At 34.9% G+C, this 27654-nt stretch overlaps 1 protein-coding gene and 1 long non-coding RNA gene across 2 annotated transcripts in view; both read left to right on the forward strand.

Moving 5' to 3' along the window:
• LOC126979992 (uncharacterized) overlaps positions 1-27654 on the forward strand; it is a 486858-nt gene that overhangs the window by 326952 nt on the left and 132252 nt on the right. The gene's annotated exons all lie outside the window — the stretch shown is intronic.
• On the forward strand, positions 3680-5507 carry LOC126979977 (transcription factor SOX-14). The gene has a single exon (XM_050829587.1). It carries the CDS (start codon positions 3805-3807, stop codon positions 4888-4890), a length of 1086 nt encoding a protein of 361 aa, XP_050685544.1. The 5' UTR covers positions 3680-3804; the 3' UTR covers positions 4891-5507.

The raw sequence follows: 27654 nt of genomic DNA on the forward strand, positions 1-27654 counted from the left end.
TGAACGGCTAGATAACTTGGCGTTGCGAAGAGACATCGACTGATGCCTGCTGCCGAATTCCACCTTCACATGATACGCTTTAAATTAGGATATAATTGGAACTATCTGTGAATGTGGCGTTCCTCCACAGTGCGGTTTTCAAGTAACTTTCTTCCACGTACAACCAAGATGTGGAATGAGCTTCCTTGTGCGGTGTTTGAAGTGCTTAAACCTTACGAAAAAGTCAATGAAGTATGAATATGGAAGATACTAATATAATAATGTTTGCTTAGAGGACATCGACTAGAAATCATAGGCGGTAATCATTCACCTTCAGGGGACCAACATTGTCTTATGCATTTTATAATAGCAATGTAAGAATTCTTACATTAGGTACTTACATCTAATAGGTCAATCATAATAACCAATAGGTAATAATAAACATTAAAATAAATAATAATGATCACTAAGGGGTTTTAATTTGAGTAAAATTCACTTTTTTTTAAAGATTAAGACACTAACGGTGTATAAATATTTAAACAAGGCTTAGACTCGTGTTTTGTTAAACAGTGTCTAACTATTTAAGTGACGCGACGTCTCGAGATTGACGCTTAACAACAGACATACACGGATTTGGAATAGAACTTTTTTTAAACAAGTGTTCAACACGTGTTTAAGTTTTTTGTAAGAATATCGGTATTCTTCTTATTACTAGACCACCAAATAGCACTAACAAATAACACAATAAAAAAATACTACGTTTAAATAAACCGACTTCAAAAACTGAAAAGTATCAAATACCTAAATATTTAATTTAATACACCTCATATGCAAACCTTTACCTTTAATATTAAAAAAATACTATTATTTATATGTGCTACTTATTGATAGGTTTTAAGTCAGTGCATCGGATCATAAATCTCAGAGTAATCGGTTTTTAATGTAGGTACATAAAAAAATACCGATCGAATTGATAACCTCCTCCTTTTTGAAGTCGGTTAAAAACAATATCTGTCTTAGTACATATTAGACAACAATGACGGTATCATTTGTAGAAAGTACCTAGTAAAAAACATTAAATTAACACTCATTTAATTAAAATTAAATTAAATCAAATTAACAATTAACTTAAAAGGTTTATGTTACATTAGATAACAATTACCTAATACTTAGGCGTTATTCAACGTTATGGTAAAAAGGAAACTTAGGTACTTACCTACTTTAAATAGGGAACTATGTACCTACCTACGTAGTGACATATCTAATTCATTGACCACCAAACCTAGCAAAGGTTTAATGCCATTTGGAACATTCGCAATAGATAGGTACTTATTAAATTTAATTATTTTATTAGGTATTTATGATTTTTTTTATTTAATTTGTATTTAAATTAATAATAAATCGTAATAATATATAAAATCAAATCAACATCACTTTAATCATTTAAGTATAAGAAATGACACTTATGAAAGTCAAAGGTTTTTATACTTTTTACCATTCACCAAGCCTTAATGAGAAAAAGTGGCAAGATTCATAGTACCTAATACAAATTATTGTAATAAGGTTAGTACAATCAATGTGAATTGAGGCAATAAAAATAATCAAACATCAATATATATGGAAATGACTTACACGAGTAGATTGGTAAGTTAAAAAAATAATAATACTTATATAAAAAAAAACACAAGAATTAATAAATAAATAAATGAAGGATATATACCTAATATATCACCTGATATACGAGTATTAAGTTAACGATTATAAATGATAAAGATAAGTACTTAAAATAAATTTTATTTTATTTTAAATTAATTTAATTAACTAACAATGACAAAAGTTTTTTTTTAACTTCATTTAGAAAATAGGTTCCATCTCGCTACCAAGGCAGAATTTACCTGGGTACCTACCTGGTTACTTGGCTGGAATACTTAGCTATCTACTAAGTTGTAGAAAATTTATGTAACCTTAATATGGAAATAAAATAGTTGACCCCGCAAACGTTGTATTGCCATATAAAGTAATAAGAAAATTAATAATTAAAATTTTTGGGGTATAAAAAATAGATGAAGACCGATTCTCAGACTGTATAATGTTCAGGTTATATAGGTAAGTATTTTATAATTATCTAGGCTAATCATTTACGGGTGTGCAAAATGGATGTCATCGGGAAACAGCTGTTATATTTCTGAATGTTGGCCAAGAAGTGCTTAGTATCATTTAGAAAGAAAGATATATAAAATCTAATTAGTTATTTATTTTAAATTATTTTTTCAATTTATTTCTGAACACCGGGGTCACATCAAAGGAAAAACAAAATTTTTGTTTATATTAATTTTGTTCCGAGAATTTTCATATTTATTCACCTTTTAAACCTTCCCTGGACTTCCACAAGTAATTCAACACCAAAATAGTCTAGCCGTTCTCGAGTTTTAACGAGACTAACGAACAGCAATTCATTTTTATATATAAAGATTAATTATTGTCATACGTAGCTGAAGTAGTCTGTTTTATATAAGAACCTATCTAATAAAGGACCAAAAAGAAACAAACAAATTAAACAGGGAATTCTTGTGAAATTCACGTACCAAACCAGGTATGGTAATTTTTGAAACATCTCAACAGGAAACTATTTGAATACGGCATATATTATAGATAAACGACGGAAAATCGTCACTTATCTCTTATACTTAAAGTTTTCCGTCATCTTTTATAAAGCGCGAGTTACATAATGCTTATTTATGAAACAATAATTGGTTAGATAATACTCATATTAAAATATTGACTTGTATATTCGTTTATTAAAGTAGAAGTACCTAATAAAAATTTCAAATTGTTGAAGAAGTAATTAAATGTATCAAATAACAAAAAAGATTTTAATATGTCTCATTAAACAGAGATAGCAATCTTAAAATGTGATGCCACATCGTACATATGTCACAGTCTATACAAATTTTTGTTTTGTGAGATAGGGACGGATGATCCTCAAATACTCCAAAAGTTAATAACCATATACTTAAGTTTGATATAAATTTCGTTTTCAGTGTACCTACATCATTATATTTATCAAATTAAAATATGAATAAAATTAGTCAAATATTTATACCCTATTGTTGACAAACATTTAATAGTGAATAAGCGGTTGAATTGAAGAGTAGTCGGCGAGCACCATTGTCGAGTTCCAACAAAGAATGATATTGTGAATGATCATCAATGAGTATCGAAGACAATGTGGAGTTCGGGCACATCACCGAGCGGGCCTTGACCTCCGGTGATACATCTGTGTAAACTGTTAAGACAAATACATATTGTTATATGGACGAGTGGTACCGCTCGCGTTTAGATAACCGGCTGTGATAAGATGGAGTTAGCGGGGCGAATGTCGGGTTAACGAATTTGAATTTTAAATGTTCGCTTCCAGAATACAGAGATATGATATTTTGTTTACATGTGGGACGCGAGGTCGGCCGGGATCACCGCCTGGAGCCGACGGTAAACAGATCTGTGATCGTGAGGCGGGCTGCGGACGGGACGGTCGCTCCGCTCGCCGCACCATTAATAATGCAGGGCGCGGCGGGGAGCGGCGGGGAGCGGCGCGGGGAGGGGCGGGGCTGTGGCTGACGCCCATTGGTCGGCGGGCGGGGGGCGGGGCGCCGAGTGCGACAGCCGGCCGGGCCGCCGCACAGCTCTCAGTCGCTCCGCACGCAGCCTCCGCGCCTGACGTCCGCGATATCCGCCGCGCGCCGCGAGTCCATGTGACCGACACAGTTGTTTCGTTGTGCCGCTGAACCAAGGATCGGCAAGCTGTACGCGCCGCAGGAAGACGACATGTTGACGATGGAGACGGACCTCAAGGGCGGCAGCCTGCACGCCACGGTGCCGCCGCAGCACGCGCTGCAGCACGGGTACGGGTCCCTGAGCGCGCTGGGCGGCATGATGGGCTTGCCGCAGCCGCAACAGCACCAGGCGCAGCACCAGCTGCAGCACCACCAGCACCAGGCGCTGGCGCAGCACCACGCCGCGCCGCAGCAGCACCACCAGCCGCCCAACAACAACAACAACACCACCAGCAAGAACTCCAACGCGGAGCGCGTCAAGCGCCCCATGAACGCGTTCATGGTGTGGTCCCGCGGCCAGCGCAGGAAAATGGCTTCGGATAACCCGAAAATGCACAACTCGGAAATATCGAAACGTCTGGGAGCCCAGTGGAAAGATCTGTCGGAATCCGAGAAGCGACCGTTCATCGACGAGGCCAAGAGGCTCCGCGCCGTGCACATGAAGGAGCATCCGGATTACAAATACAGGCCGAGGAGAAAAACGAAGACTCTGGCGAAAAAACAAGAAAAGTATCCCATGGGCAGTGGCGGGCTCCTGGGGGCGAGCGACGGCCAGCGGTCGGCCGCACCGCCCCCGCAGCAGCCGCGCGACGTGTACCAGATGACGCCCAACGGGTACATGCCCAACGGGTACATGATGCACGACCCGGGCTCCTACCAGCAGCAGGCCTACGGCTACCCGCGCTACGACGTGGCCCAGATGCAGCAGGGCTACGGCGGCTACTACGGCGGCCAGGGCTCACCCTACCTGCCGCAGCCGCCGTCGCCCGCCGGCTACGGCCTGGGCCCCGGCTCGCCCGGCGGCTACGCGCTGCCCGCGTCGTGCGCCTCGCACTCGCCCAGCGGCTCGTCGGCCAAGTCCGAGCCGGTGTCTCCGGGCCCGCCCGCCATGAAGCGCGAGTACGAGCCGTCGCAGCTGAAGCGCGAGTTCGGCCACATGGGGCAGGCGCTGCCGCACGAGCTGGCCATGAAGCGGGAGTACGGCCAGCAGGACCTCAGCCACATCATCAACATGTACCACGTGCCCGACGAGCAGCGCTACGCCGCGGCCAACGAGCGAGCCATGCCGCTCATCTGAGAGTCGCCCTTCGCGTGCGAGATCGACATCCCGCCGCTCTGAGCCGCCGGCTCGCACGCGCCAGAGACTCTCGAACCCCGGTTAGGGCAGTGATCGTACATACTACTGGGTATGTCTCTTTATTTGTTTTATATGTTAGTGTTACGGGACTGTTGACTGTGGCGTGAAGATTGCCGCCGACGGCGCGCCGTTCGATTTAATGTTGTTGATTAATCTTGTATAATATTATGATTATTGTATTTTTTCATCGTTTAAGTTAAATATTCTAAGTTGTGTCGAGAGGACGGAAGCGGTGTGATATTGGAATGGAAGACGATGTAGTGAAAGAGATTATTTGAATACCAAAAAAATTGATCAATTTGTAAATATAGTGTTAAATATTAGATGAAGTTGAAACTTGAGTTAGTACCGTTAGCGGATAGTGTAAGAAGTGCCACGGCGACACGCGCTCCGTCGTGAATTGTACAAAGTATTTGTTATATTGAAACGAAAGTTAAGCCTCTAAAGACTAAAAATATTGTAATACAAAAATGTACAGTGAGTGTTACATAGTCAGTGGACACAAAATATATTGAAAAGAAGATGAAGTTATCAATAAACGACGCGTTAAAATTGTACTTTGCTGTTTTGTTCAATACCCCACACGGACCCCATCACACTATATTAATATATCTCTTCCACGTGAGTATAATGCTGATAAATCATTAAATATTGTTTAAACACAAAGATCATTGCTAAATAATTTAAACTTAGCAAAAATTCAGGATAGCCGTTTGTAATTGTTTGAGTCATAGAAAAGATTTCAACGAGCGCAATTATCATTGTCTTGAGTTTTTAGTACAATTATAATAATCACATAATTATTAACTAAATATAATATTTAATTTTATCTTTTTAAAAAGATTTTTAGACTGTTTTATGTTTCATATGTTTATAAGCCTTACAAAGGCATACAATATCACTAATTGAGGCTTTCTGTGCCGACTTTATTTTCTGAAATAATAAACTACTTCTTAGTAAACTTATACAGTTTTACGAAAAAAAAATTATATTAATGAAACGTGTCTAAACTTAAATACTAATTTAAATCAAATATTTACAAAAGGTGAAGTATTTCATTGCAAAGGTTTACGGTTCGTTTCATATAGGTACTTAGCAGAATGTGATTTTATTTCTTAATTAAACAAATATGAATATAGGTATGAAAGTTTAACCTAAAACAGTCAATGTTTTTCTATGATCTTGAATTGTCTATTCAAATTTAAATCTTGTATTTCTAGTTAAATTCATAAGTATAGGTTAGGTCAAGGTCTTAATTTTTTGTGCAATAAGGTATCTACGTGATAAGGTGATATATTTCTAGCCGTAAATTCAATTTGATGTAGATACAACAAGAATTTAAACCGAGCCGCATTTCAATCTATTACTGTCAACACGCAAGGGGTGAATTTAATGAAATCCCTTAGTGTAGTTGATAGATTTGGCCAATATCCTCCCTCGGGATCCTAAGCTCCGAAACACCCCCAACACTTAACACATTTAACTCATGACTATTAATATACCAATAAAACTTAAATTCTGGATAATTGAAATCTCAACAAAAAACCGGCATTATTTAAAAAATATAATAATTTGGGATAATTTCGAGCTTGTGAAACAAAAAGGTACATTTTCATTCCTAGAATTTAATTCAAACATGCATTATATATGGTATTTAACTTAAATAAACACTTTAAAACTACAAAAACTTTAAATGTAGGAATTATGATGCAAAGAATTTCTGCAGAAATAATTGAAATAATTTCAAATTTTATATTTTAGGAAATGTCAACTTATTAAATTTTATTCAAAACGAAAAATATACTCAACTATATTTTTTACTAAAAATTATTACATGAAATAAAAACTATCATTAATCGGTAAGTGTACCAAGAATACTGGCAGCATATGTAGGTATGTATTCAGATTTATGTATCTTCCTCTTGAAACTCATATGTGTACTAAACCACAATCAAAGGACGAGAATGAGATTAATATCAATGTGTGTAAGTTGTAAGATAAAAATAATAATTTCATCCTTATTGTACAAAATAATTTAATGATATTTAACTAAATTATGCGGTATAATAATATTTTTATGGCCTTTCTATAAACGTAAAATAGCACGAGAAATAATAAACCTTTAAGAATATTTGTTTTGTAACGCGAAAGAAGTATAACTTCTTGCGTGCCTTCTCAAGTTCAGACAGACCTTTTTTAATAATAGTCTCAAGACTATCGATATTCAAATATCGATTGGTATAGTAAAATGAAATAGAAGCTATCAGAATTATAAATATAGGATTCCGGATGTGCACACATTTCGCACCCCAGTCCAGTCGTCACGCGTGACTCGGGCGGGATTGGAAGCCGCACCATTGGGGCTACAATCACGACACTTTCCCACGCTACGCATTGTTTTGTCACGGGTCACGTGATGTCACTCCAATCATTATACTGGTTACGGTTTTCTTATTATGCAATCTTCAACATGCTGCCTTTGTTTCAATAAAATACTACATTGATCCTAGTGGAGTATACCGCAAAATACATTATTTACATGTGGTTTTATGTTATCCTTATAGTTGATAACAGATTCCAAAGTAACAATGACCGATGGTTTGCAAATATACACAGCATTCAACTAACACAGTAGGTACGTTTACAAACAAATAATTATTAACAAGACTTGAGAAACTTATCTAACTAGTGCGAATGTAATAAAAATTAAATAGTTACAAACGCAAGTAAGTTTTTAGTTTAAAGTTATATAAAAGTATTTTAAAGATTCTTCAAATATTTTCAAAATGAATTGAATAGGAAAGAAGGGATTGAAACTCTGACCGCAAATACAGATTCAAAACGCATAACTGACTGGCTGGTATTACTTACAATAGGTTAAATAAAGTACTAACAAAATCCAAAAAATATATATTTTATTTCAGACAGAAACAAACGTGCATATCTAATTTTATATTAATGTAGGTAACACTAATTAACTAAGTAACACTCGACTATCTACTATAATGTTTTAAAGAAGGTTATTGTGTTTTATTATTTATTTAATATTTATTACAAAGTCATCTGAAGAGAATAGTCTACCTAGGAGAGTATACCTTCCTGTCAATTATTAAAATCACCAATATTCATGATCACAATAGTTATACAATAACAATTTTGTTGTATAAATGATAGTGTTTGAAGTATTGGAAAAGAGTGAAAATACTAATTACAAAATTATTTATTCAAACAAAACAAATCTTATAACTAGGTATATTTACTTCGCGACTCTGAGCCCCACGGGCTCGACATCAAACAGCACAAAGACAGCACAAGCAGCAGTCCCAGGACCAACTGACGTAACTTCTACATGAGAAGGATCCAGAGTGTCGACGCAAGATGCGTCACACACCAGCGCTCTTCCCCGTGCCGAAGCCATGACGGTCGTTTCATCCATTTGGCTGTTAAAGAGCTGGTATATACCTTAAGAGTGGCAAATGTATTAAAAAACTATATTTAAAATATCGTGAGAATTTCACTTATTTCAACCAAAAAAATCGAGTGTATCGTCTCACATTCACCAATCTCCTGGCCAGCTGTCGACTAGAGCACGCAGCACGTATCCGACGCCGACGCACATTTGTGTCATCTTTTTCAAATCTATTTACCAAACACCGAAGCCGAACAAAGTAAACATAGTTGCAAACAAACCGAAGCCTGCGCTAAACTTGTCAAGTAATTCGTTCGACAAATAAATGTATTTGTTCTACAGATTGACACCGCCGCGCCCCTTGTGCGATCCCTTTGTTTTTATGATCCCAGAGCTGTAAATATTTGGTCTCATTTGTCATTAAGCGGTTTTAAATGCTTCGAATGAGCTATGGAGAGTTCAGACTTATGTTTATGGTTGCAGAGCGGCTTTAGTACAGTTCAGTGCAGCCCTGTTTCACTAAGACCAATGTGATATTCTATTGTGATAACTACTGTTAACTATAAGCTAAGATTGATTCCTTTCATAAGTCTATTATCTCCTGGGTAGTGAGCTGACATATTTCAAGTGGTTGAAGAATTGGATCTACCAAAGAGATGCTTCTTTTACGCATTAAAGGACCACATTCATTTGCACTATTACAGAATCTACACGCTCTGTAATCTCTGAGGCCTAGTATTCTGTCTAGGGTCCTGGTTAGAATGCGTAAGTTTTCTCAACTCAATCCTATTGCCTCATGCACAGCCTATTTGAAGGCTTGAAGTTGCTCCAGAGTTAATTTATGAGAGAGATTTTGGACTTGTAGTGGCATCATATAACAATAATAATACTAACAATACATCAAGATATTTATTTGCAGGTTTTTTTTTAGATGATCTTATAAACTAATACAATACTTAATACTTGGCCGCCCTTTTCAGGCATTATGTAACATAATAAGGTTCTTAATATCTACTAAAATAAGAGTAGGTAATTAGTAACAAATATTTTACAAACAAAATAAAATGTTTAGTATTAAATTAAATTTGATTATGCTATATAATTAATATCGCTATTCATACGTTTTAAAAATGTGTAGCTATACTTAAAGACTAATTTATCTAAGTTTTATAATGAAACAGCTATGAGCAAAATTGTAAGATGTGAAAAAGTGTATTTTATATATCTACTTTCAATAAATTGTTTTGATTTTATTTATATAAGCTGCCATAAACTGTATGCTTATTGGCCATAATCAAAATAAAGTCGAAATTAGAAACGTTATTTTGAAACTTTAAATAACAATATTTTAGTTACCCGTGATCGTAATATGAAACATGGGCAAAATATTTAACGTAATTGTAAATATTCTACGAAGATACTACGCTGTGTTACTAAGAAATAGATTACTTACAGCCTTGTAAACTTAGCGCGCAAGGCAAAAAATTAAAAATAATTTAGTTTTAGTGCGTATGACCTTCTCAGAAACGAACGGTACATACTCCTCAGGTAGCCTTTGCTTGAGACCATTTTAAAGTAGAAAATGTTGCTGCTGAAATTGCTTATTCTCTGACAGATGTTAACATTATAATTCTGTGGCTAGATATATTTTGTCCTTTTACCATATAATAACTAGATAATCAAATATGGTAAATCTTTGTAACAAAGTTATTAAAAATCTCAATTACGTGTGACTAAGTTGCAGTGTTAGCAAAACGTCAAGAAACCTAAATAATTGTATTATGTCACTATACAATTTGACTATTTTTTTTTGTATGTTTGTTACTTCATATCGTTGTTGTTTATGGGGTCTGGATGGGACTTGAATTTTTTTTTGTTGGAAAGAGAATGCAGATTTTATACAGATTATATACAGGTCTTTTGTCATTTGTAAAAGCAGTTTTTTAAAAAAATAAAGCTGATGATGAAATTTATGAGTAATTAAAAAAGAAAACTTTTTTTTAAAGTATGGAATAAAATGTGAAGTCATCATCACCGCCCACATTGTCCTAAAACACTAGAAACTACTAGACCCTTACAAGTGTACGCACTTTTGTTTTATTTTATTTCACTGTGACATTCGCGTTAGTTGTTGACAATAATATGTTGCTAGATGTTAATATTTTTGATTTGCATGTTGTTAAGTTTAAGGTTTAATCAAGTTGATTTCTTCGGTTACTTATTTTAGGGGAACCCGGGTGTGGCAGGAATATAATTCAATATAAATATATATTCAATAAATACCGTGCAAATTATAGCTTTGTGCGAGGATGTGTGGAGTTTGATTGAATGACAAATTGAAAGCAATGTGATGTATGTTTTTATAGCACGATCGTCTGTTTATTAAAATTCAAAAGAATTAACTCAGGCTATTTAATAATAAATTTTATTGAACGATATTGTAATGAAATTTTATATAAAAAAAGGCCCGCTAAGTTTCTAACGCCCGTTTTTCTCACGTCTGAAACAAACTTTTTGGAATGGGTGTTAGTTTTTGACGTTCTATAAGTAAATTTATATATATATATTGAAAATGATCTTTATTTGAGGCTCTTTCAGGCCTATACCACTGATCGTATCGACATGAAACTACCACCATTCGATGCGAAGTTTATCCAAGATGGTTTATGGCTACTTATTTTTTAATGTATTTGTAATAAGATTAATAAAATTTAATTTATTTCCTTTTAAAATTCTCCCAGCGGAGCGGGCGGGAACGGCTAGTATCTTATATAATATAATTTATATTTTGAATAAAAACATTTAAATTTGTTAAACAGCTTGTGACACGCATATTGAGAAGATAATCTGAATATAGATTTGTAATTTGTAGCATTACTGTACTTTTACGAGAATATGTGGACGGCAGTGTTGGTAAAGGTTGACCAGAATACTGCACCGTGGCAGGTCGAGTATAATACCAGAATTAGAAACCTTGTATTAATACAAGCTAAGCTGAGAAGCATAGTCATCTCTAGGTGTAATTGTTAATATGTATGTTAGTTTAATGAAAGCGTATATTTACTAACACATTGATATTAACACAATAGAAACAAAATTAAAGCAAAAGAAAAATTTCCAATTACTTATAACTTTAAGTATAAGTTTTACCATTATTTTTTAAAACACAGTTTGTTCGTTATTTATGTCCTTAAAAACTTGAATTTGAAGTCTAGTTGTGAGAAAATGTTCAGATTCAATTTTTTTAAGTTTTATTTCATAATCGAGTGACATGAATTATTTTTATATATTTTTTAATTTATATATATTTTATTCGTCCAAATGAAACCCGGGCTTGGATAGTAGGTAAATATTTTAATTATAAATGTCATAAAAAAATCATATTATTTTCTTAAAAGGAAATAACTAAATGGACTCTATAAAATAGAACAAAGGTAGATATTTATGAAAGGTTAAGTTTTATTTGTAATACAAAATTAATTTTGAGTTTTCTTCTGATATAATTAAGATCATTGAAAACAAATTTTTCATAATAAAAAGTATAAATTAAATTAATACAAATATATTTTCCTATAACATTATGATTATTGAAATAACAATATACCATATTCGTTCGATAGCCACTGCCTTTGCATATTTTACCTCGTCGTATTATTAGTAGTGATATTAGTTAGTTTGTATTAGTTTTTTTTTTTTTTTTTTTTTTTTCAATAAACAGCATTCCCTATGCGAACTAATTTGAAATTAATATAAAATCTTTTATAAGTTACCTCCTTGTTTGCCATGTTTCGGAGTAAAAGATTGTTCCATTTTTAAATTACATGACAGGCATGAGTTTACTATATTGTAATTTATTTGGCCGCTAAACCACAACAAATAAGGACTTTCAAACAACTTTTGCCGGCCGCTGCTCGCATGTGTTCGGCCTGTATAGCAAGCAGCTCGAAGTAGGTTGAGAAAATAATGCTTAAATTTCCAAGCATCTTTACGAAACATACATAAGATAACTTTACATTTAACAACATGAAGAATTCTCGATGACAGAACACGTACAAATAATTCAAAAGGCTTAAAATTAAATTTCTTAATTCTAAAATAACTGCACACATTACTCTAAACCGAATTTCGCCGAAAAGGATAGCATTTAACATAATGTTTATGACGCAAAGGGTACGGCGTACAAAAATGATAAAACAATTAAGCAACTTCGATCATAAAACCGCTGTTTGTCTAACTGTAATAGGTTTTGTTTTCCGGTGTCAGGAATTATCATGTCCGTGTGAGACACAATCTTTATTGACGGACATATTGTGTTACGCTCATGCTAATTATGGAATAGGCTTTTAATGAACCGATACTAAAGTTGGCGATGATAATGATTTTTTAGTGAGTTTCGCGTCTGATATCCCAGAGTATCCTGAATACCCAAAATTTAACTATCACCTGTTAACACAGTGGAGGCTCCTTTGCACAGGATACCGGCTAGATTAGTCCCAGAATACAGTAGCCGGTAGTTGATTCCACACATCAAATGTAGTAATGAGCAGACTATCCCTATCCATTAAGTGAGCCCTAAAATTATCTGCTAATGATTGACATAAAAATGACTTATAATTTATGATTTTTTTTTATTTACTGAATACATTTTTTCATAATCAAATCAAAAAGTCATTTTTTAGATCCATAAAATGACACTTATAGAGAATACCCAAAATTGAACTATAGCCTGTTAGCACAGTGGGAGGCTCCTTTGCACAGGATACCGGCTAGATTATGGGTACCACACCGGCGCCTATTTCTGCCGTGAAGCAGTAATGTGTTAGCATTATTGTATTTCGGTCTGAAGGGCGCCTTAGCTAGTGAAATTACTAGGCAAATGAGACTTAACATCTTGTGTTTCAAGTTGACGAGCGCAATTATTGTAGTACCGCTCAGAATTTTTGTGTTTTTCAAGAATCCTGAGCGGTACTGCATTGGGCAGGGCGTATCAATTACCATCAACTGAACTTCCTGTTCGTCTCGTCCCTTATTTTCATATAAAAAAAATATCTATCTAAGATCTACCTGTCAAAATATAAAAAGAACTAATGAGCCTCCTCGAGTATTGTTTCCAGTATATCGTTTAACTTAAAAAAAAGCGCATGGACCCAAAAAGCCAGCAATGTTTTTTTTTCTTTCTCTAGTGGCCAGAGAGTTTGGGCGTCGCGTCGGTATCACTCAAGTTATAAATACATGGTTAGATTTAGTATGGGCGAACCTTCAGATGTGGTTTGGTACCGGTCTACCTGGCACGGCCCCTGGACGTCTTTGCTGAAAAGTTGTTGAGTCTAGAGATGTTCACTCAGTAGTGTTTGTCATTATATGAGTCTGACATATGGGCCTTCCATCACGAACTAATACGTAAATTAATTTACTATCCACCTCTCGAAAATAGACCATCAAGTCCACTATTACTTTGGTTTGATTGAACTTTATAAGAGAACGACAACGAAGAACAAAATATAACTTGTTCTTTTGAATACTAAATTATAATACTTGCATGAATAAGTATATTACCTATGTAATAACATATTTTTCTTTTGACTCAAATTTCTGTTGGTAGAACTTAAAAAAATGACTAATGAACTTCTTACAGTTATCAGTTCTGAGAAGACGACGGTGATAAGTAATAACTTTTATCTTATCTAATATTTTGACTGAATGCTTAATCATATATTTGAGGTAAAATACCCCAACAAAGTGTCACTTATAAAATATAAGTATTGTATGACTACAAAACTATATTTGTAATTGAAATATATATATAGGGGGAAGTCCCATAAGCCCAGACGGCTCCCAAAGCCGAACTATGTCTATTTTATATTATGTTTTTTAGGCTCTGTTAACAGTTTATATTAAATTATAATATTAATGAATATTTCTTCTTAAAATAATGGTTATGTTTGAAATAACATATAAAGTGTTATTGTAATAGTGATTACAGGTATTTATTATTATAATTCCTCAAGCATACGATATTTGGGGACCTCTCCCTTTTTTCAAATGAAATGATGTGGAAATGCAAAATATGTATTCGCAATGCAAACAATTCAGTCAACCAACTCAGGTGAGCGGACGCGGCGTAGTTACCTGAGTACTTATTGGTCTGGTTAGATCAACAACATAACAATTATCGTAAACCAATCCAGCTGGCTCAGTAGCTAGACACCAAAAGTAAATTAGCACTTTATTTAAATGCAGTTGTATTTATAAAATATTATAAGAAAATTTATTGAATTAGGCGGTATTTTTCGGAAATCTATAATTATCCAAATGATGTGAGTTTTCATGAGTGTTAATTCCGCTAGGATTTGTCTTTCATCAATTCGACAAACGTTTCGCCTCTACACGAGGCATCCTCAGATGTTGACTCACCAAATACTGGCATGAGACTCAATTTATATAATATAAGATCAATTTTTCTAATGTGATATCTGGAAGGGGTTGCCCTTTATGGTGTCGGTCACCTAGTCCTACAAAACAAGGATTATTATACCAATTTGAAGGGATTTAGTGAGCCAAAACAAATATACGTTATGACTCGTTTAGTAAAGTGAAACGAATTATATGAGATTTTTTGTTATTTGATTAAGTGTAGATTGTTATTTCAGATATTTTTTTTACTGGAGTTTTTTTTGCTGTTCGTTGTAAATTGAGTGTTAATTTAAATATTATGTCAGTCACAGTGTCACTGTTTAAGGAGACATACTTATGTCCTTATTTCTATCTCAATCGTGAACATGGATATGTCTTTATTTACCAAAATATTACTACTAAAACGCCTTTTTCCTTGCTTCAATAAATAAATGAATCATAATTTATTAAATATTCTTATTAACAATTATACTAAACCTTCCTCAATCGCATTTCCAATATACTCAGGTACTTTGGCTATACTTTCCAATAAACTTAGGATGTTTCGCGAAAGGTGCACCCGCCAGTTGCCTCAAATATTCCTAATGCATAAATTGCGTGATCGCTGTCAGCTATAATAAAACACTAAAAGGTTTTTAAACTACCGCCCGATAACATTAAATAATAATTGACGGTTATTCTGATTTATTTATATTTGAGGGTATTACAAAATTGTTTAATAGGTTACAATTTAGAAGCTGTTTCGAGAATTTTAGGTATTTGTAGACTAGCGTGGCAGGTACTTGTTGATGATTCTAAATGATTAGCTTAATACCTTAAGAGTATTGCTTATGGATAGAAAGGAACCAACTTTGGAACTTTTCTTTAGTTCGTCCTGTTCCTGTCAATGAGCTGTTTGCTAGTAAAACACATTTGTTAGGCATCAGGATCCAAAGAGAATGTGTAGTAATATAAATGCCATTATAACATTATAAGATAATTGATATTAAAGAAGGTATGTACCATAATGTAATTTAATACTAACACACTTCTACACAAAGTTACTTTGCCCCGAGCTAGGCATAGCCTGTGCTATGGTTGCAAGACAACGATATATTTAATACGGAATATACTTAAACATATATAAATCCATAAAAACATCCATGACTCGGAAACAAACAACCTTCATTCATTATATAAATGTTTGTACCTACCGGGATTCGAACCCGGAACGTCAAGCTCAGTTAGCAGGGTCACTTACCACTGGGCTATATGGATTGTCTAAATCGTCTAGATCGTATATGGGTACAAGACAACCATATGTTTAATACGATATACATTCCTAAACATACCTGAATAAATGACATTCCAGGATTCGAAACCGGAACCTAAGAGCTCAGTAGGCACTTAGGCAGCATCACTTCATCATCATAATAACAACCGAAAGACTACCACTGCTGGAGAAAGGCCTCCCAAAGTTCTTCAAGTTGATCAGTTCTGCGCTAGGCCTCATTCATATCACATCCATACCATGCCAATTACAATTATCACACCAATATCACGTCATGGTTAGTGATATATCACTGACCTGGCTATATATAGGCCGTATCCATATGCCTTTTCTTACACATAAGCTGCAAAAAGTATTTTATTACATAATTAATTATACACGCCTACACCGCAGGATTTTAAAACAAAAAAATTACCAAAAAACTTTTGTCCGTCAAATATCCCCAAAACTACCAAATACAACAATTACATAGAATATAAATCAGATTTGTAGATAAGGTTATCCGTGTCGACTTTATTTGTTTTTAATTATTCAAGCCCCAAACTGCCCCCGTAATGACTCAATCGGGGCGATTTATGAGTGGCCCCTGGCTAGCCCTTTGTTTTTTGTTGCTACCTTGATTGAGCGTCCGAAGAAAATCACAACGGTTTTATAATTAGAAAGGCGTTTCACATGATTACGTCAACAAGAATATGGAGGTAATTATTTGTGTTAGTAACGAGATACTTGAACACATTAATATCTGTGTTTGACTATCTGGAGTTATAATAAAATACTTTAAAGCTGCTAGACAACCGATGACAATAGTCCAGATTACTGTATTGTGCGTTTGTATGTGACTGTGTGTTGGTGTGCGTGCATTGCTCAAAATAGAGGTTAACTGTCAATCTCAATTTTCTTTCAACGTTTTGACAGCTGTCACTGTCAATCTGGACGTATAAATAATCTGAGATGTAATGATTTGTGATTAATTAAATTTACATAATATATGTATCCCGAAGATTCGCTTGCCTCACAATGACAAACGGAAGAATATATACGAATTTTTGGCATCGCTTACATGACTACAACATATATATTGCTGTTTCGAAAATTTTAGCAAATACCAGACTTTATGGACGATGCGGAATTTGAACCCGCACCTATCGGGTTTGGTCCTAGCACTTTGACCACTTAGTCTACCCTTACAATCATGCATTACTGTTGAATAATACCTACTGAATACTCCTCTTAGCGATGAAATGATTTAGTGATTAAATTTGTATGTATGTTAATAACCCATAATACACTAAATGAAATTCCATAGCGTAGAAAAAAAACCAACGAGGTTCAAACTCGCAAGCACGTGATAAATACACAATTATACTACTCGGCAAATGACAGTATCAAGACAAATGAGTGTGCTTCGTATTTGATGTTCTATTATCGTTCAACTTCCGACTTTTTCATAAGATTTAAAGCTTGTTGTAGATATCAATCCTTGTCCCTTGACCTTTATCGTACTGATATTTGTTTTTATTAAAATAAGGAACGAGCAGGACGTTCAGCTGATGGTAATTGATACGCCCTGACCGTTACAATGCAGTGCCACTCAGGATTCTTGACAAACCCCAAACATTCTGAGCGGCACTATAAGTGCGCTTGTCACCTTGAGATATAAGATGTTAAGTCAAATTTGCCCAGTAATTTCACTAGCTACGGCGCCATCCAGACTGAAACACAGTATTGTTTACACTTCACGGCAGAAATAGGCGCCGTTGTTGTACCCCTAATCTAGCCGGCTTCCTGTGCAAAAGAGCCTCCTACTGGTGAACTTTATCATAAATTTGGAAAATGTGCTTCGATATTCAAGATTCTCTTTTCTATAACTATCCTAACCTTTTTCCAACATACTCTCTATTTGAATTAATCCATAGGAATAAATAATGAAATTATCGGCTGTGTTCTACGGATTATATCTTTGGGTCTCGGTTTGTAAATTTCCTTGTAACACCACCTAATTACTAATTAAGTAATTAATGTCAGCTTGTCTATCAATAAGCTACAAACAAATCTTTCAATGAAGAAATAGAAATATATTGATTTACCATAGGGAGTGACAGAAACATAACATATTGCAACAACACTTGAGAGACATGGAGAGAAGAACTAATAAGAAACTTCCAGACCATACAATTGCCTTCTTTATCAAAGAAGCTTTAGTATATTTCTTGAATTTGTGCTCAGTAGGTTCTAGTAGTACGTAACAATTTACTTAATAATTCATCATTAAATACACAATATAAGAAGTAATGTGACGTGAACATGATAAAGGGAAGGTGTTACCCTAATTTAATGACATTTACAAATCTCACACGCATTACTTCTCATGCCACTGTCACCTACTGTTTCCGGTACTGAGGAAACTAGCTATTTATTATAACGATTTATAATACAAACCATAATTTAGAACGCCAAACTTTTAAATAAGTATCTAAGAAATTATGCTGTTCCTTTTTTAAAACAGGTAGATAACAAACAGTAAGGGTAAATACATGCCGAAGATGCCTCACTGCGATATCTCGCAGGCGTGGTTTAGCTCGCTAGCTCGATGTCACCTTCATTTAAAATAAATGTATGGAAACAAACAAGCACGAACATGTCGAAGGATACCGCACTGCGATACATAACGGGTCACTTCGATGTTAACGTAAATGCCTACGTGAAAACAATATATTTTATTTTTAATTCGCGGTCAACTGCAAGCATTGATGTGATCTGGCGTCTGATTGGTCAAATCGTTCGCCTTCCCAAGGAAGAGCTGATACTCCCGTCGCTTACTTCAGGCTCCGAACACATCTCACTATATCTATCCTTCTTGGCTTATCGTGTCTGGTTAATTTTTTATTTTAATTAAATAATGGAAAAGGAGGCGTTAATAAATTATTTTTTTAATATTCCTGCCCTGTGGGATAAGCGTCACAAAAACCACCAGAACTGACACATTTTAGCCAAGCAATGGAAGAAAGTTGCTTTAGCGTGTCGATCAACAGGTAAGCTGCTAATTTATTAATTGCTAACTAATATCCAGGTGCGACTGAACCAACTTGTTCGCACCGACATCCATGTAGAAATCGCGAGATCGACATTGAGGTATCGAGCAAGCGACCGCGACCGCGAGGCATCTTCGGCATGTTTCTATGCTAAGACTCACGTATTGGGAATTGGTGAGGCAACCGCCATGGACGTTCGCAAAAGCAGGTCAAGAGATGCATTGCCAGCTGTTAAGATGGGAGTATTCTCTATGCTTTGAGGTCCTTCAGTCGATTGGTTCGAGAAAACTGCAGCTGGTAACTGATTCCACAAAGTGGTTCCTCGCAAAACGCGTGATTGTGGAATGCCAAACTTCACATGATGCCGAATTTTGACGAAGTGTAGACGCGCTTCATTCTCGATTATTAGTATAACTAACTAAGATAAGGATTTTTTATGGAAGAGGAGTACCGGTCGGGTCCCTTGATGTTAAGGGGACACATTCTATAGCAGAACCAGAGGGACATAGGATAGTTGCCGCTTTTATTATAAGGTGTACGCGACCTTTCGAAGGTACCCATGCCATATCGTCCTTGAAACACCCCACAAGCAAGCTGATTCATGATATTGCATGTAACTACTCGCTTCTCGTTCATCACCAGGGATGGGGTAAGTTCCTCACTGTGAAAGGGTAAATGACACACATATGTCACATTTATAATATTGTTATGTATTGCTATCGATAACTAAGGTTTATGCAGCTAGTACCCCTGAAAAGTATTAAAAATAGCATAGTGTGATTTCCACTTCCGATTAAGACATTTCATCTTTGTGGAATATATTCGAATTAGTTTTTTGTCAACTACGCATTGAAGTTTTCTCAATTCTTTATTTTGTAAGCTTCTTTACATCAGCGACTTAAGACATCATTATTTTAATAGAATATTTATAGATCTTATCTAACAAACGGTAGCTGGATCGCAGTAAACGCGAGGAAATTCAACTTTCAAAACAGATTGTCACATCAGTAGTTTGATTTGGAATTTATATTAGGTAATTCATATAACATGCGAAGAAACTTTTTCCCCAACCTAAACTAAACCAAGCGATTTTCAATCAAATTATATACGTTAACGCCACAATTACTGCAACTGTTATATATTTATCTTCTGTTGTCAAGTTAGCTTTATTATTTAGAGTAATTTGTACAATATACACTGTTCTTTTTTAATTTATTGGTATTTGTGGTCGTTATATTATAGTGGTCGTTATAGCTGCATCTATTCTCTGTGCCCTTGTTTAATTTCTTATAGAATGTTCTTTGATTTGTTCTTCTTTGTATTGAGCGCCTGACTGTCTGGCATGCTTTTAGTCAGTAATTCTGTATAAGTTTCATTTGTAGGCATAATTTAATTTATCAATTCATTTTATTTAATGTTCAATTTTACAAACTTTTACTGAAAGTCGAAATCTATACTTTCCCCTAATGATATTTGAGAACGGTCGCAAAAAATATCAGCTATACTTTTTATTTTTATTTTGGCTGAACTGTTACAGTCAAGATTTATTTAACTCTTTTATTAGCTTGGTATGAATCTTTATGATGGAAGTTTTGAACGTTATTTTCGACTCCTTCAAAACGCTGGATTAATTTTAAGCTTTCCACAGTTATCAAGGATCGATGACAATAAATAATTTGATTATAATTGCTTGTAAACTTCATCTTGGATATATGGCTTAGCGATTTTTTATATCGAATACTAGCTTGTATCTATGTACTAAAGACCAAACCGCGAGCTAAGACATGCGCACATTAAAAAGTCGATTATTTGTTTTAACGAAATTATCATTCTTCTAAGACAAAAATATCAAAAATAAATCAAAATTAAAAAAACCATCTTTCTGTAACAGAAAACTTACTTTTTTTGTTAATCACACTAATTATACTTATTTAAATTTATTGAAAATTCTTTCCTACTTTTTAGTTTGCTTTTCTAACGCGTGTGCTTATAAATTTAACTTCGTCTCAGAAAACGAACTAAATTCTATAATACCTACTTGTCAGCAGGTAAAACACAACTATCGTAAACTTATTAATGTTATAAAATGATTACAGCAACAACCTCAATGATTACAATTGGCTAATGTTAAATGAAGCATGACAAACAGAATTGGAATCGTAACAGAAACAAAACCGTACCAAGAACGTGTCGTGTACGTGACAGATGAGTGCTTGTTCAATTCATATGTGAAGAGTTAAGAGTCTTCCAGTACTTAGACGCGCCGGCGACGTGGTCAAAATGATCAATATTTTATTAAAGCTATTATTTAAGGCTGAATTTGAATGGTGGTAGTATTTAATCATTAATTTTCAAGTATCTTCGTCATCTTTCAAGTATCTTATCATAATGATAATGTCTACTGCTGGATAAAGGCCTCCCCCAAATGATATTCACGATGATCGGTCCTGCGCCTGCCTGCGTCTTTCGGTACATGGTACATCGCTATTCTAGGACTTTACTGCCCCAACGGCTTTGTGTCTTTCAAACTATGTGCCCTGCCCAATGCCACTTCAGCGTCTCAATTATCTGGACTGTGTCAGTGACTTTGGTTCTCTTAAGGCTCTCACATTGCCCTCTGAGCGACCATGAGCTTTCTCATAAGACTCATAGCGACATTGACGTACAATAACTATACTTTCGAACGAATGAATTTCCGCGGTTTTGTTTTGTATAGAGATACCTAATGTTCATTTGATTCTTCTGCTTTTTCAAGATTATTATGTTTCAAGTTACTTTTTTTATTTTTTTATTTCATCTTTTGTAATTTAACAGTATACCTTCTTATGTATAAAAATAAATATTGATATAAATACTTCTTAAGTACAGTCGTTGTGAGCGAAGTGATGCATTTGCACCACGCATAAACCTACACAGGTTTCTGTGGCGCATGTTAGTCTTAAGTTTCATTGTACTCTTTTTTTCATATGAATAATAAAAAAAAAGAGTATATGGGAACCGTGATCGTACTTAAATGGGAAACTGCCCATTTTTTTTTAAGAGTGTGTAAGTACCTATAATATAAATTTTAGCATTTAAGTAACTTTACAAACTTTCATCTATTATAATGTGAGCTATTATGTCATTATAATTATATCCAATATTATATTATTGAGTCACGTACATACCTATACTAATTCAAAATAACAAAACGGTTACCGTAACGGTCCAGGTCTGAAGACTTCCAACTAACACACACTTTTCAAATTGATAAAACTTTAATCTATCAAATAAACACAGACCTAATGCCAATGTTGATAGTGGCGAATATTCCGTGATAGATTAAGATATTCGTTATGGTTGACTGTACAAACAGTCGATAGATCATTGAAACGAATTTGATACAATTGATAATGTGCTTTAAATAAACGATTGTAGAGGTTAGGATTGTGAATCAGAATGTTTTATAGTCATTGTTGTAGGTTAGTGGGCAAAAGCTGTACAGGTCAAACGTTTAGCAAACAAGCGGGCTGCAGACCGGTAACATACGGATTCGTTTTGGTAGATATTTGCAGCGCTACGCCAAATAGCTAGAAAGCTCTTAGCTGTCTGTCATTGTTGAATGCTCGTACAATGAAATCGAAGTGGTTTCGTTTAGAAATCTCACTGCTGCAATGTTCGTTGCAGCCATGTGGCTATTTGAAGCAAACACAAACTTGGTCAGACACGTTATAAAACGCTTACGCCAGACCAATTCAATATTTTAAAAGTATTTACTTATACCACCGATTACTTATTTACTTATTTTTTTAACAATTTTTATCAATAACTAGATGAAACGCGTCGGTAGCTCAATTGTAGTACAACCGTTGCTCGATCGTTTTTCCGGTTATCGGTTTTCGAATTCATATCTACATTTGTACAAAGAGACAAGATCGGCAACGCTCTTGTCTCTTGTCATTTACCTACCATAAGATGGCACGTTTGTATGCTCGTTTGTCCTCCTCTACTATTCAAATGTTAAGAGTTTTCTTGAGTGTATTAACAGGAATTATCCGCTATGATTTCTCTTTATCCAAATCCACACGTGTCGCCTTTACACGAGGCATTCTCAGATTCGCTGAATTCTTGCGAGAGACTCGCCTCATCTATACAAAGAAAAGCGGCATATTTCCACAGTGGCTCATTTTATAGTATTATAACTATAGTATTTGACTTCTACTTTAATAGTCACGTTCTAGAACATCTGAATTTCTTATTCCTGTATTTTGCATAAAAAGTATGATTTTAATCATTCGTCGCTATCGGATCTACCTACAGTTTGATAGCGCATTACTTTTTCTATATTATCATTTAAAAGCTTTTTTAAAACGTGATTACAAGTTTTTTATTACGACTTAGCATTTATGTCATTCTATTTTCCTAGCCTTTTCTCACTCTAGGTCAAGTCAGCTCTCCTTGTCTCACAGCGTCACGAAAAATCTATTAAGGTTGTCTGACTGATCTGCCATAGCAGAGGAGATGTCCTCGGCTTGGTTCTGGTAGGCTTAGCTTAACTGCTCTCATAATTAGCTCTTCATGATCTTATATTTTTCTTGAATTAGCGAGCCTTAGCAAAATGTTAGATTAGATAAATTTCGGTGTTACTCAGTTTTGCATTTGTAAGTAGTTTTTGAGAGCGGGGAAAACATTTAAGAAACGTACCACGCAAAATTGGACCTCTAAAAATCAATTTAGATATTCTTCATGGAATAATGTAACAGCCTTACTCATGAACGCAGTGTAAAGTTACAATAACTTTAAAATTACTTCCCCCTGTCATGTAATTCTGTGGTGACAAAGATAAGATATGAACAAAAAGTTTTAAACATGGTCTTAGTTAGGTTTAAGTTTTAAACTTCGCGTTTATAAGTAACACAGTTAATGTTTTTCCAACTACTTAAAAAGTTAAGTTTTACAACGTAAATAAATAAGTCGGAAGCATCGGATCACATCCAAAAGTAATCGCCCATCAATCAACCTTCTGAATTCTGACAAAAAAACACTTTGTCGGAGTAAAACCGCTAGCAATTTGTGGAGGTCAAAAAACAAAAGTGGAAATTTATAACGAGACGAAACTCTAAATCATTCGGTTTAGTGCGAAATTATAGAGCTACAGACGACCGTTTAAGTGATTTGTATTTTGTTCCATGTTCGTAAACGATGGTGTTAGTTTTGTGGATTTAATAAAGGTGGCTTTACATAAGGCGGTATAGATGCGCGACGCGGCGAATAACATTTGCCGAATTTTTTGATAATTTGTATGTATTTTTTTTTCTGTGTTTAATTTCAGTACGAGTGTAAGATGCTATTCTTTCTATCAAAATATTGCTGTATGTGTTATAAATATATAATATAATAATAATATATTTCAAATAATATTTTTTTTCTATCCTTGCTGATTTGCTGTGCTTCCGCTGCTGTAATAAGTTATTAATAAAAATTCAATAAAATATATATATTTTTACGTTATAGATCATATAAAAAGTTACCATTGCAAAAACTCAAATAGTTACACGATATTAGACACATAACTGTGTATTAGGGTCTTTAACCACCTTCTAAAGAATATTAGAGAGATGCCTAAAACATTAATGCATAAAAAATTAAAATTATGGCTCATAGATAAATGCTTTTATTGTTTAAAATAATTCTTTAGCCAAAAATAATAGTATTTAAATGTAATTTTTTGAGAGGTTCCCTACAAACTAATGTTTATTTAATATTATATTATAATTCAAACTATGTAATGTTTATTAGTATACCTAAATATAAAAATTCCAATATTGACAATCAAATATTTGTATGCCGATATATTGGCGAATTGTGCTGTACACAAATTGATTGTTAACAACTATGTTACCACGATTCATACAAATAAATCATTTCATTTTATTTCATTTGAAACACTCATTCCAATTAGTTTTAATTTTTTATTTAAATTAGTTTAAAAATTACATACATTATCAATCAGGCAAAGGTCGTTAATCTTCTTAATTTTATAAATAACTTCCTTACCCTAGAAATAGACAGATTATTGTAGACACATATAAAACTCATTATTATATTAATTGTAGTCTCCTTGTGTGGCACAATATAAATTCCATAACGAACTTCGAGTTTAATTTAAACTTTCATTAATTATGTATCACATTCATGTAAACACCTCTTTACAAAAATGTTCAGCAATCTATTAGTCCCAAAAGAGCTCAATTTCACACCTGTTTACATTTAATTATTTAATGATGCCAAACGGCTTTTCATTCTAAAACTTTAGATTTCTTATCTCTTTCCAGCCTTTCATATTAGTTTGTATAAGGCGTGTTTTTTTAACGTAATAACTGTGACTCAGTAAGAATAATTTTGGAGTAATTTTGTACGCACGTAACAAACTATAGTTATTTGGCATTACAAAAGAAAAATAAATCAAATATAAAAATAAACAAACTTGGAGCTGCGACTTCGCTTGTATTAAATGCCTATCACGCTTCCTCGCAGAATATTATCTGTTAAATTTCTATTACTCATTCGTTATTTTGTGGTAATCCATCATTATTTAAGATGTTATAAATTAATATATTTTTGGTTAATTCTGCTTTGTCTACATGCAGGATGCAGAATAGCACAGCATTGATTTAGGTGTCGCATCTCCATCGAAGAAGTGGTTGAAAGAAGTGGTAGCGGACGCGGTCGTTTACTGAACCTTTTATTTTAATGAAAGTTTAATTAGGAGAATTTGGACAGCGATGATCACTTAACAACAATTGCCCTTGTTATTCCTACTCTTCCCAAAAAATACCCACAATGCACATAATATATAGATACATACATGATTATATCCATGACTTGGGAAGAACTATCATACTCATCATAACATAAACTTTTGCACCTACTGAAATACGATATATACCTTATTATTATATACCTTTATCCTCTTGTTTACATACATCCTACAAATGAAAATAGCAACAGCTACCAGCTTTGATGCAGCAGTAGAACAGTTGTAGTGCCCTGGAGAATCACACCACATTTTCTTTATTTTTTTTTTGTTTTATGAGAAAATGTATTGAGACCAGCAAGACGTTAACCTGATACACTTCGCCCATTACAAAGCAGTCCTGCTGAGGATTCTTAGTGACTTCGAAATTCCGAGACTTTGGGACACAGGATATGAAGTATATTTAATGGGCACAGCTAGTGATATAACTCGCTAAAGTGCCCTAAATGCTAAAACACAATAATGCTTGTACATCACTGCTTGAAAATTCTGACGTAGCTGATATGCTGTGCAAAGAAGTGTGCCTCTTCTGGTAAGTTAATGTTCCTTTTATTATCTCCGTTTAACATGCAGAGCATACAACAAGTGATACGAGAAATAGTCAACAATATACTAGTTTGCAAGGAAAGCAACGGAAGGATGCCAAGAAGAAGTTGAGTTGGTGATATACCAAGCAAAAAGACCACATAAAGTAGTGCATGATCAAGATTGGCTAGTGGTAGAAGAGTATGGACATGGTTTGAGGAGCGTTTTGTCGAAAAAGGCAAAACCGATGTCGCTACACAAGAATTAATTGAAGTTTTAGTTTATATCTAGTGTATAGTTAGTTTAAGATTAGATAATTACTTGTAGGAAGACCGGGGAACGCTGACCTGTGCGAGATGAAACTTATAAATTGGCGTCAAATCACTTGCACAGGAATGAAATAAGTGGAGGTCTCTCATGTCGGAGACCAAGTCTGACTTTAGGTCGCTGCATCACAAGAAGTAAGTTTTTTTTGGAGTGGAGAAAAATACATTTAGATATATATATTATATATATTGGGCGCGGGTGAAAACAACCTCTACCGACTAAAAACCTCCTCTGTGCTGATAGCCCTAAAGGCTTTACAGCGCAGCCGGGCGAGGGCCTTGGATGCCGAAAATGGACCTCACAGGCGCGGGGCGTCTTGGATGGAGACTCGAACCTCGGAGCCATTGCTGGCTAGGCTAAATGGAGCGAAAGAATATCACTACCGATCTAATAAATCTGTTAGAGTAAGTAGTAAGTAACTATAATAGAGAGTTTCTTGCGCCGCTTCTTCTCTCTCAGAGCACCATTTGTTTCCGAAGCGGTAGTAGTATCTAGTATATTAGAAATGACATCAAAAAGAATTAGAGCCACCAGGTCGCTGGAGCGCTGGGTGCTGGCGTGACGTAACGTGGGTGACTGCCGACACGTCGCTGTCACGCTCCACAAACGGCGGGCGAGGTTACCGCAGCCTTGGACTCGCCTCACGTTGTGCGCCCGCTCAGAACAGTTTTTCATCAGCCACTGCGGACTGTGAAGGAATCGGGTCAAGCTTCCTGAAACCACACTTATAATGTTGTTACCGCATCGTTACGTAGGCTTTCGTTTTCATTTTATACTAGAGAAAGTGTTATTCAACGTGTCAACTTTATTGTTTAGAGAAAATATTATTGACTATTTTTCCGAACAAAAATCTCGACTCTTTGCTCCTTGGTTTTAAATCTTGTCTCGTTTTTAATATAATTTTATTTGAATTCTAAATCTTACAGTTAAT

The sequence above is a fragment of the Leptidea sinapis genome, chromosome 4 (genome assembly GCF_905404315.1).
Source record: "Leptidea sinapis chromosome 4, ilLepSina1.1, whole genome shotgun sequence".
Lineage (NCBI taxonomy): Eukaryota > Metazoa > Arthropoda > Insecta > Lepidoptera > Pieridae > Leptidea > Leptidea sinapis.